Genomic DNA, 13,012 nt, shown 5'->3' on the forward strand with positions numbered 1-13,012 from the left:
CTTTTTGTGTGCTGTATTGGTTTTTAAATTACATTTTATTCAAATTTTGAATTAAATTAATTAAAATTCTTTAAAAAAATTTTTTAAAACGACAACAAAATCATGTTCACTTCCATTGAAAGTACTTTAAACTCTTAGCATTGCAGAGGGGCTAAAAAAATGGGTTGCTTGTATTTTTGCGTATGGGTGAATTTAAAAAGCCAGTTTATTTGATCCATATCTTTTTTTTTTTTAAATGGACCTTTTAGAAGTAAACTTTCCTTCTCTAGGTGGATGAATTTCTGCAGTTTTGTTTATTGCATTGCACTGTGTACTTCCATTTTAACTACTTCATCCTTGGGGACATTTGTATTTTTCATTTGTTTCATTTATTACAAACAGCATAAATGTTTTTTTCTTCATATTTTACTCATTTAATCGATTCCACATTAGGAACAAAAAATATTTAGACTAATTAAATGTCCACCTTGAAACACAATTTTTTGAACCCAGGGTCATTTTAGCATAAATTCATTCATTCTTTGTTAATGTTTTTGTTATTCACTGGCAAGGTTCCACAATGTTAACTTATGTTGGTTAAAAAAAGAAAAGAAAAATCATTACTTTTTGAACATTTTTGTTCTCTAAGGACCTCTGTGCAACCTTTTTAATTTGACACTAGGGTTAAGTTCTCTTTTAGTTCATCAAATGAGGACAAATGCTTTTCTGTAGTAATTGAAAACCGATTAAGATTCTTAATTGTCATTATTTAAGGGATATATTTTTATTTTATTGAATTTATTTTGCAGCACAGAATTAGCTGTATAATCAAATTTGAACCATAAGACCAGACATATTAGAAAAAAATATATACAAACTTATGAGCAATATAGACAAGGAAAGACTTGTGACCAAGGCATAAATACAAAAGGAGAATTGTATTAAATACAAATATACAACACAAAGTGGTAGTGCTGATCACATGATTTTAAATGAGTATCCCCCAAGATTACTGTTATAAACATGAGCCACATCCAAAAGGTAAAGGGGGAGGTGTTGCTTCAATTTCTAACAATGTTTTCAGGATTTCTCAGAGGGCAGGCTTCAAGTATAACTTGTTCGAAGTAATGCATATAACATTATCCAGAGAAACAAGTGTTAATGATAAATCCCCTTTGATGTTTGTAGTGGCTACTGTATACAGGCCACTAGGGCACCATACAAACTGTATTAAAGTGTTTGCTGATTTTACATCCGAATTAGTGCTGGCTGCAGATAAAGTTTTAATTGTTAGTGATTTTAAAATCATGTTGATAATGAAAAATATGTATTGGGGTCAGCATTTATAGACATTCTGAACTCTATTGGGGTTAGACAACACAAGATTTAATACTGTCACATGGAATTGATGGTGTTGAAATTATGCATCCAAGCGATGATATCTCAGATCATTATTTAATTTTGTGCAAACTCCATATAGCTAAAACTGTAAAATCTTGTAAAATCAACTTGATGTAACAGAAACTATGGACTCTCTTTTCTAGCATTTTAAATACAATAAAGCTCCTTTATGCTTATAGAAGGTTAAGGAAAACAGTCTGACACAGTGGTATAATGAACACACTCACACCCTAAAGAGCAGCCTGGAAAATGGAGCGCAGCTCCAGAAAACAAAACTAGAGGTATTTCATATTGCTTGGCGAGAAAGTAACCTATCCTACAGAAAAGCATTAAAAATGGCTAGATCTCATTATTTTTTGTCTCTTTCAGAAGAAAAAAACATAACACCATGTATTTATTCAATACAGTGGTTAATGAAAAATAAAGCATCAACAAGTGTTGACATTTCCCAACATCACAGCAGTATTGACTTTAGGAACTAAATTAATTCTAAGATTGATACTATTAGAGATACAAATTTTAACCATGCAACAGTCAGCTACAGTATCACATCAGACAGTGCACTATAGATCCCCTGAGGAACAGTTCCACTCATTCTCTACTATAGGAGAGGAAGAATTGTATAAACTTGTTTAATCATCTAAACCAACAACATGTTTGTTAGACCCTATTCCATCTAAGCTCCTAAAAGAGGTGCTTCCAGAAGTCATAGATCCCCTTCTGACTATTATCTATTCATCATTGTCATTAGGATATGTCCCCAAAACCTTTAAACTGGCTGTTATTAAGCCTCTAATAAAAAAACCACATGACTCCAAAGAACTTGTTTATTATAGACCAATCTCGAATCTCCCTTTTCTGTCCAAGATACTAGAAAAGGTAATATCCTCACAATTATATTTCTTCTTAGAGTCAAAATTGTATCTGTTTGGATTTCCAGTCAGGATTTAGACCGTATCATAGTACTGAGACTGCTCTCCTTAGAGTTACAAATGACCTGCTCTTATCATCTGATCGTTGTTGTATCTCTCTTTTAGGGTTATTGGATCTTAGTGACACTATTGACCACAACATTCTTTAGCATAGACTAGAAAACTTTGTTGGCATTAATGGAAGTGCATTAGCATGGTTTAAATCATACTTATATGACCACCATCAATTCGTAGCAGTGAATGAAGAGGTATCATATCGATCACAAGTGCAGTATGGAGTACCTCAAGGCTCAGTACTAGGGCCGTTACTCTTAAAGCTTTATATGTTACTCTTGGGAGATATCATCAGGAAACACAGTGTTAGCTTTTACTGTAACGCTGATGATATTCAGCTCTATATTTCTTAGTAGACCGGCGAAACACAGCAATTTGAAAAATTAATGGAATGCATAGTCGATATAAAAAACTGGATGATGAGTAATTTCTTACTGCTAAATTCTGAAAAAAAAAACAGAGGTGTTAAATATAGGACCTAAAAACTCAGCATGTAATAACCTAGAACGCTGTCTAAGACTTGATGGCTGCTCTGTCAATTCTTCATCATCAGCTAGGAACTATGTGTGCTATTTGATAGCTATATTTCCTTAGAAAACCATGTTTCTAGCACACCTACTGGTGCTTTTAATTTCACATTTCGACTATTTTGTTCATGTTTTAAATTATTACAAAAATCAGTATTCAACGTTTTATGATTAAAACAAAACATTATTTATCCATCTGTAACTGCAGGTTAAATGCATCCATGTACCCTCTGAGATCCATAAACTGTAAATACACGTAAATGCTTTTCCAGATGCAGATTCCAGAAAGGTTTTCTTATGTTGGGATGAAAGACAATAAGCACAGATGAAGTGCTTCTTATTCTTATCAAAAAATACAAAATGGATAAAAAAGGGTTAAAAATCTTGCCACTCAAGCTGTGTATGGAACATTTTTATATATATTTATTTGCTTCATTTTCATTTTGCATTTACTTGAACTTTTACTTTCAACACTTCAGTATGTTTAAGATAAAAAAATATATACTTTTTGTACTTAAGTACAATAAATATCTCATACTTTTGCTCCAGAAGTTATTAATCTTTGTTAAAAAATAAGTCTTAGTTCATGTTCAGTTTATGAAATATTGCAATGCCTAAGATTGATGAATGCTCAGAAGAATTTTTCATTGGCAGTTTATGTTAATTAATAAATTAACTAATGTAAACTAATGAAGCCCTAATGTAAAGTGTGAATGAACAATGAATCAAAACACTTTCAAACAATATCTAGGGCATGTTGTAGCCCAGATTAAAATGTAGCCTTTTATGTCTAAATATTTAAGTACTTGGAGCTGTAAAGAACACCATAGCAAATCCACAAATCTGAAAGGCTATTCAAATATTTTTAAATCCATTTTAGAAAGTAGTGCCACTGCTTTCAGTCCGTCTCTCACGTGTTCCTTCATGTGCTTCTCATTCGTGCTTGTTTACATCAGAGGACACATCTTTCAAGCAGCATAGAGCGTGTTGTGCATTTTGACCAGTTGATGGGAAAAGTATTCTTAAAATGCATCCCAAAATCGGAATAATTTGTAATGTATAATTATGCATGGCATTTAGGAGTGCCCAGGATAACAATATCATGCATATTCATTACCATGATATATCGCATTACCGAATACTGACATATGTCTAGGTCTGGCATTGTCATGTTGGAAAATGCAAGGTCTTCCTTGAAAGAGACGACTTCTGGATGGGAGCATATGTTGTTCTAGAATTTGGATATACCTTTCAGCATTGATGGTACCTTTCCAGATGTGTATCGTCAGAGTAAGCTTGTTGCTTCATTCTGAAGGCAGTGGGAAAAGTTTCTTCTTAGAGTCAAACCATAGTGCCCTTGAGTGAAACAAAAGATGAAAGCACTGAGCAAGCAGATGCATTTCTCCAGAATGACTTTGTTACAGGACCCCCATCTGAGTTGACATGCCTTGCCTTGTAATGAGGAACTGAAAATACTTTAAAGGCTAATGCAAATTTGTCACAAAAATTTGTTACAATTCTCAAATTTTCTAGTGAAAAAATTTAAATGTCTTGTGGTGTGTTGTTTTTTGCAGATTGTTGTAGCAGACAAACTGGCATCCTCCTAATTCTAGGAGTGTGCATGATTGTTTTCATGACCATGACTTTTGTCATTTGTGAGTAGATTAAACAACATACAATCTTTATGTGTCATGCTATTAATATTTAAGAAAGTGAACTTTAATGCAAAAAAAGGAAACTGGAAACTACGCTTTTATGAAGCTGTGTCACTCAACTGAATAAATCAGAATTGAGGAACAATGAAAACACTGAGCAAGCAGTCGTTTAGCTGATGTGTTTCTCCAGAATGACTTTTCTACAAGTCAAGTAAAGTCAAGTCACCTTTATTTATATAGCGCTTTAAACAAAATACATTGCATCAAAGCAACTGAAGAACATTCATTAGGAAAACAGTGTGTCAATAATGCAAAATGACAGTTAAAGGGAGTTCATCATTGAATTCATTTATGTCATCTCTGTTCAGTTAAATAGTGTCTGTGCATTTATTTGCAATCAAGTCAACGATATCGCTGTAGATGAAGTGACCCCAACTAAGCAAGCCAGAGGCGACAGCGGCAAGGAACCGAAACTCCATCGGTGACAGAATGGAGAAAAAAACCTTGGGAGAAACCAGGCTCAGTTGGGGGGCCAGTTCTCCTCTGACCAGACGAAACCAGTAGTTCAATTCCAGGCTGCAGCAAAGTCAGATTGTGCAGAAGAATCATCTGTTTCCTGTGGTCTTGTCCTGGTGCTCCTCTGAGACAAGGTCTTTACATGGGATCTGTATCTGGGGCTCTAGTTGTCCTGGTCTCCGCTGTCTTTCAGGGCAATAGAGGTCCTTTCTAGGTGCTGATCCAGCATCTGGTCTGGATACGTAATGGATCCGGGTGACTGCAGTGACCCTCTGATCTGGACACAGACTGGATCTGGTGGCTACGGTGACCTCGGAACAAGAGATAAACAGACAAATATTAGCGTAGATGCCATTCTTCTAATGATGTAGCAAGTACATAGGGTGTTATGGGAAGTGTTCCCGGTTCCGGTTTACCTAAATAATGCAGCCTAAAAATCCTTTAACGGATTTGGATATTAAAAGCATATTAGTATGTTATGTGTAAACCAGGTTAAAGAGATGGGTCTTTAATCTAGATTTAAACTGCAAGAGTGTGTCTGCCTCCCGAACAATGTTAGGTAGGTTATTCCAGAGTTTAGGCGCCAAATAGGAAAAGGATCTGCCGCCCGCAGTTGATTTTGATATTCTAGGTATTATCAAATTGCCTGAGTTTTGAGAACGTAGCGGACGTAGAGGATTATAATGTAAAAGGAGCTCATTCAAATACTGAGGTGCTAAACCATTCAGGGCTTTATAAGTAATAAGCAATATTTTAAAATCTTTACGATGTTTGATAGGGAGCGAGTGCAGTGTTGACAGGACCGGGCTAATATGGTCATACTTCCTGGTTCTAGTAAGAACTATTGCTGCTGCATTTTGGACTAGCTGTAGTTTGTTTACTAAGCGTGCAGAACAACCACCCAATAAAGCATTACAATAATCTAACCTTGAGGTCATGAATGCATGGATTAACATTTCTGCATTTGACATTCAGAGCATAGGCCGTAATTTAGATATATTTTTCTAAATATATAGAAGGACCCCCATCAGAGGTGACATGCCTTGCATAGCTTCTTGTAAATGGGAAGCTATGCAAGGAAGCCTTTGGAGCGTGCGAGTACCAAATGGCTTAAAATACTTAAAAAGTAGTGCAAATTATAAAAAAATTTTGTGACAATGCAACAATGACCTGATTAGTCATTTACATTTAATCATTTAGCAGACACTTTTATCCAAAGCGACTTAGAAATGAGAACAATAGAAGCAGTCAGGCCAACAAGAGAACAACAACAGTATACAAGTGCCATGACAAGTCTCAGTTAGTCTTGCACAGAACACGTAGCTATGTGTTTTTTTAAGGATAGACGAAAAGAAAAAGTAAAAGGTAAAGATTGAAAATGGGTAAAGGCTTAGCTGTTTGAATTGGGATCGGGAGTTCATTCCAGTAAAAGGTCAGAGAGAGTGATTTGTCATTCCCTTGCAGAACGCAAGCTTCTGGAGGGCGCATAAGTTTGTGAGTAGTTGAGTACCTTCAACTAGTGAGTTTAGGTATATTGGTGCTGTGCCAGTGGTCATCTTGTAGGCAAGTATCAGTACCTTGAATTTAATGTGAGAAGCTACTAGTAGCCAGTGTAACCTGACGAGGAGAGGAGTAATGTAGGCTTGACAGTACATGCAGGAAGGCCCGCCAGGAGAGCATTACAATAGTCCAGTCTGGAGAGAACAAGAGCTTGGACAAGATGTTGGGTGGCTTGCTCTGACAGGAAGGCTCTAATCTTCCTAATGTTGTATAAGGCAAATCTGCATGACCGGGTCGTTGTAGTAATGTGGTCTGTGAAGCTTAACTGATGATCCATCACAACTCCTAGTTTTAGAGAAGTTGTGATGAAGCAATGGGTTAGCTGGAATCACCAGCAGTTCTGTCTTAGTAAGGTTGAGCTGAAGGTGATGGTCATTCATCCAGCTAGAAATGTCACTTCTTGTGAATTGTGAGTGAAAATCTTGTTATCACAGTTTATGGATTCGAAGGCTGGTTTCAAATGACTGATTTAATCTTATAGTTTTTGATTTATTTATTATTCAAACCTACATGCTATGTTGAATAAATTCAGGAATTCCCTCATTATGAACTTGAAAGCTGAGAGAATTATTAAACCATGCGATATAGCTACACATATTCCTCCATCGAAATTTAGGACCTGATTAAATATAACTAAAATAAAATCCCACAACTTTTCCCAAACTTTTTTTAGGCCTAGAAATTACTGTTTTAAAATTGCATGGCATTTCCAGGTTATTCATGACCTTGCAGACCCTAAAAGCAACTGATACACTTAAACTGGTCCACCAATGTGATTGTGCGAATGGTCCATTACCTCTCTCTAAGCACTGGAACTAGCAAAAGAGGTGTTGGATGAGATGCGAAATAAATAATCCTACTCACAATAGCAATTTACGCACAAAAACCGGAAAAATCCCTTTAAATATTTAAGGCCCTATAATACACCCACCCAATTTGACGCAAGGCGCAGCTCAAGTGTGTTCGCTAGTTTCAGTCCGACGCTGTTCGCATTTTCCCGTCCAGAGCCACGTCATTTAATTAGCAAATGCATTTGCGCCCATTTGTGTGCCCATGGGCATGCTGGTCTAAAAAAGAGGTGTGTTCAGGTGCATTGCTGGCGCATTGCTATTTTAAGGAGCTGCGCATAGACCAACTCAAACCTGGTCTAAAGTCTGGTGCAATGTTTTTTTCTTTGTTATTTAAAGAGCATACACGCTGCTTATTAAACACATGGACGCACAGCAGCAAACAAACATGCCAAATATTAAAAATTAAAGGATTGCAATGCATAATAATTTTTTGTAGGCTAATTAAATATATATATATATATATATATAAACTCTGATTAATTTATTGCACTTAACTATCTAGATCTATCTATCTATCTATCTATCTATCTATCTATCTATCTATCTATCTATCTATCTATCTATCTATCTATCTATCTATCTATATATGCTGTATGGGAAAACTTGTTAATTGTTAAAGAGATTAGTTTAAGGTTAGTGTGAGCTATAATGAAGTGGTGTCACTCAACTGAATAAATCATAACTGAGGTGGTCTTGCAAACTGGGACCAAACAAGAGGCAAACAAGCCATATAGTGCCCTTGAGTGAAACAAAAGATGAAAACACTGAGCAAGCAGTCTTTTAGCAGATTCATTTCTCCAGAATGACTCTGAGGTGACATGCCTTGCGTAGCTTCTTGTTAATGGGAACTGAAAGTTCTGTTGTATACAGTTCACAAAAGTACCCTGTCATGGTCATTCCATTGGTGTTGTTTTGAAAGGGACAACATAGTTTATTAATAAGGGAGGTGCTTTGTATCCTCATTAGAAAGCGAGTAATTGCAAGAGTGTTGAGATGATGCTATATCAGAAAAGTGAGTGTTCTGAAGAAATCATGAAAATGGACATGGAATATGAAAAGAAGACGACATTACAAAAAGGTTTGATAGATATACAGTATGATACTAAACTGTATTTGGTTAAGAATTAAACTATGTTTTTGTGTTATATATATGAGAGAAAGAGAAATTTAGTTAATTGTCAGTATAAATATCTAAACATTCTTAGATCAAGACATTAACTTTAATGATTTTAAAATTACACAAGAGAACAAGTCTTTTCAGAAAAGTGCATAGAAATTAAGTGACTTTAAAAAAAAAGACATACCAATGGGATAAGAACAATAAACTTGTTTAAAAAGACTTAAAATCTTAAGTAATTTTGCTTCTATAGTAAATCTTGATACACAAATGTTAATATATTTTTACTGGAAAATAAGACAAAAATACTGAGGAAAAACATCATTTTTGGAGTGTTATGTCTGCGAACACTTTATAATCACTTAATTAATAATAAAAAAATTCATTATATAATGCTTAACAAAGTAATAGACATTGAAATAGTTAGAATTATTAAGAAACTTTATTTATTTATATTTGAATGTAAATGATTCCATTTTTATTTGTCACATACTCACTTTTGATACATAACCAGTTGTGAAATGCAAGTTATATGTCCTAAATTATTATAATAATTTTTTTTCAATTCAATTGTATACTCACCAAGCTGGCACATATTTAATTTAATTTCCTCATGTCAAACATGATATATTTGAAATAATAGTCATGTTAATAAACATAACTGATCATATTGCGTATGAGGATATTAATTTAAAGTAAATTTGTCAAATTTTCTAATGAAAGAATTGTACATTTCTTGTGGTGTGTTGTTTTTTGCAGATCGTTGTAGCAGACAAACTGGCATCCTCCTAATTCTAGGAGTGTGCATGATTGTTCTCATGATCATGAATTTTTCCATTTGTGAGTTGATTAAACAACATGCAATCTTTATGTGTCATGCTATTAATATTTAAGAAAGTGAGCTGCAATGCAATGCAGAAAAAGGGAAACTGGAAACTGTAATTGAAAAAAGTATTTTTAGAGTATTTGTACATAATGGTAATGATATGCTGATACACATACTGCCTTTATATTATGCTTATTAGAAAGAAATCTTTGTTTTCGCTCATAGTTTTGCATCAACAAAGAAAATTCTCGATGCAGGAAAGTTGGATGAACAGTCTGAGTTCAAATCTAACTTCAGTCAATCCTGATCTTCAGAACACAGGTGAGAACTTAAACAATACTTTACACAAAATAGCTCAAAACATACTCCTCCTCAGGTCATCCAAGATGCAGATTTAGGGAAATGCATTGCATCACTTGCTCACCAATGAATCATCTGCAGTGAATGGGTGCCGTCAGAATGAGAATACAATCAAGTGATGTAAAGCTAAATTTCTCCAAATCTGCTCAGATTGAAAAAAACAAACTTATCCACATCTTTCATTTTTGGGTGAAGTATTCCTTAGATCCTTTTTTTCTAAGCACTACATACTCATATTTACACATATTCACATTTATATATTCATATATTCAGATCAAGCAATGACTAGTCATTAGTTTCCTGTCTTTGCACATTTTTCCTTCTTAATTTCAGAAAAAAAAGTGTGATATGAATTTTTACATCTCTATCACTTTATACAACATAAGAAGTGCAAGAAAAGTCCAATATTGAAACCTTAAGGATCAATCTTGTCTCTTCATCATTTAGTTCAATAATTTTTAGTAGAAAAACCGTCAAAATCTGGGTGATCATGTAGCTTTAAATCTTCCAAAACCAACACATGAAAATGAGCTGTAAATAAATCCTTTCTTCACAGAGCGTCAAGATGTGTTACACAGTGAAGTGAAGAGTTTGATGCTTGGTTTGAGTTCTGCAGTATCAGCGCTGACATCCAAACTAAATGATGCAGGTTTGCAAATGTGTCCACAAAACCAATCATAAGGGCCATTTTGTTGAAGAAATTTAGATGCATACTTTAAAATAAATAGATAAGCTTTCCAGTGATGTATGGTTTATTATGATAGGACAATATTTGGCTGAGATACAACTATTTGCATATCCGGAATCTGAGGATGCAAAAAATTACAAATATTGAGAAAATGGTCTTTAAAGTTGTCCAAATGAATTCTTAGCAATGCTTATTACTAATAATTAATTAATTAATTAATAATAATAATACATTTTGATATATTTACAGTATATATCCACAGTATATAGTTACAAAATAATTTTGACCCATACACTGTATTTTGGATATTGCTACAAATATTCTTGTGCTACTCATGACTGGTTTTGTTGACCAGAGTCACAAATCTATTCATTTCAAAGAAATTAGACAACCACAAGAAATAATTTTAACAGCAATCTCTTTGAAAATAAGCCTATATATTCTTCATTGTTTAACAATCTAATATATTTTTTTCACTTCACAGTTAGCAATCAGGACCAGAAACAGACTGAAACAAAAAAAATATTAGACAATTTGAGCTCGTCAGTTACTTCTCTACAATCTGATCTACAAAAGAAGCAGCGTGACTTTGGTAAGACAGAAACCTGAAATGGTCAAATAAAAGTCATAAGAATTTCTATAGTGAACATACAATTAATCTGGAAGCATGTGAGCTCAGAAAGCTAAATCCTAAACTGGGCTGCATTTTTTAATCTTATGGGCTAGTTGCATATCTCCGCCATCTTGGATTTCCGGTCTTGCGAGTGTGTGCGTAGATATTTCCGGTTGTGCTAAACGTCAGTGCAGAGAACCGGAGAAGTCCAAATATCACCTTCTATATGTTTACAGGATTTATAATATCACTTCAAATGCTAATAAGATATACATGCTATTATTACTATACTATAAATGTTAACTGAGCCAGTGGATTTGAAACTGTGTATGTTTGGGTCTGGTGAATGAATTAAATACACTAATGTTCACTACTGTTCACGAGATGAAAGTTGAACTCATGGTGTGTATACACAGCTAGCTACATAATGTATTTTTATCTTACCAAATATGTAAATGTACAAATTACTTATTTCTCGAAAATGTTTTCATTATTTATTTTTTTATGAAATATTTACCTCGTGAGACGTGGGCTGCGATTTATCTTCAGAAGTATCCATTTCTCAATTGTACACATACATCAGTGTGTTTCATCGTTATTTTCACAACATATTTTATTTACACAGTAAAAAATACATTACTAATTTTAATATCTGTTTAATCTGATAATTAATGCAAAAGAATAACAATATACATGGCTGCGCATAGACAGATTATGATTTATGCTGCAGATCTTACACAAAACAAATAAACATAGATAAAAACACACATGAATGCAAACACCGATCTTTTATTTTTAATGCAAACCTACCATAATTATATTACGTTTAATTGTACAGTTAGTTATAAATTATTGTATCAAATAAAGTTAATAAAACATGCTTTATCAGAAATCTCTCTGCATCTTGTTTGACAGTCAGAAACATTGATCTTAGTATTGCATATTTGAGTGGTTTGTGTTTGAAAGAAGAAATCCCTGTGTATGGAATGATATTCCGGACTTGCGTTTTCAATTTGTGGACGCATAAAATGTGACATAATCCAAACGCAAATGCAAATTGCGCATTACCGTTTGCATTTTTGTTTAAGCGAACGCACATTGTCTGCCAAATTTAAAATGGAAATGTAAAGTCCGTTTGCAATTGTGTTTCCAATATCTTACGAGCTTTGAGCCTATCATATTTAAATAGCAATATTAATTACCACATTTGCCTTTTCACTCTCTCTGCACTGTGCATGTAAACTGCCAAAACTCAAATGGAATCACAATTTCTTTTGCATTTGAATTTCCAACGTCTACACGGAAACCTGTCAATCAAGTGACAGGGGTGGGGCCATTTTATTGGGTGTGTTTGCATTGGGAAGTGACGTCACTCACAGTCGACGGTAATAAAAGAGGCAATTGATATAATATTTAGTTTCATTTGAAATGACTGTATATATACACATTTCCCTGAAGTACATTTCTGCTGCTATTATTATGTTTAAATTAAAAATAAAAGGAGGCAGTGGTATTTCATATCCTTTTTCGTTTTATTGTAAATATACAGTGAGGAAAATTGCAGTAGTCAAGGCGAGCTAAAATTTGATCAAGTACGCTGCTGTTTGCAGAATTACCGGGCCTGTGTCCTCGCAGACATCACACTCCCATCCAGAGTCGAATGCACAAAGTCTGAACTACTGAGGATGCAAGTCCGAAATCAGTGTACTTTGTATTGAGAAACGCGTGCAGACCTACGTCACCAGTCTATTTGCCTAATCTTCCCGGTGTTACGGTTTAACTGGTTACCGTGTTATCTGGTGACTAACTTCCTGGTTCAGGTCTCCGCTACAGATGTGCTGGAACGACGGCAGCAGATTCGGCGATTCTGAAAGCACAAACTGACACGATATTAAGTGTTTAATAAACGCAGACTTGCTCATTGCATGATTCA

General features: G+C 34.4%; 1 protein-coding gene across 1 annotated transcript in view; it reads left to right on the forward strand.

Annotated features, from left to right (window-relative positions):
- Nucleotides 1–9,669: 9,669 nt before the first annotated feature.
- LOC132136012 (C-type lectin domain family 4 member F-like) overlaps nt 9,670–13,012 on the forward strand; it is a 98,933-nt gene continuing 95,590 nt past the window's right edge. Inside the window, exons 1-3 of the mRNA XM_059547215.1 lie at nt 9,670–9,739; nt 10,335–10,427; nt 10,951–11,058. Coding sequence (XP_059403198.1) covers nt 9,670–9,739; nt 10,335–10,427; nt 10,951–11,058 — 271 coding nt within the window. The remainder of the gene's footprint in view (nt 9,740–10,334; nt 10,428–10,950; nt 11,059–13,012) is intronic.

Source organism: Carassius carassius, chromosome 4, assembly GCF_963082965.1.
Source record: "Carassius carassius chromosome 4, fCarCar2.1, whole genome shotgun sequence".
NCBI lineage: Eukaryota > Metazoa > Chordata > Actinopteri > Cypriniformes > Cyprinidae > Carassius > Carassius carassius.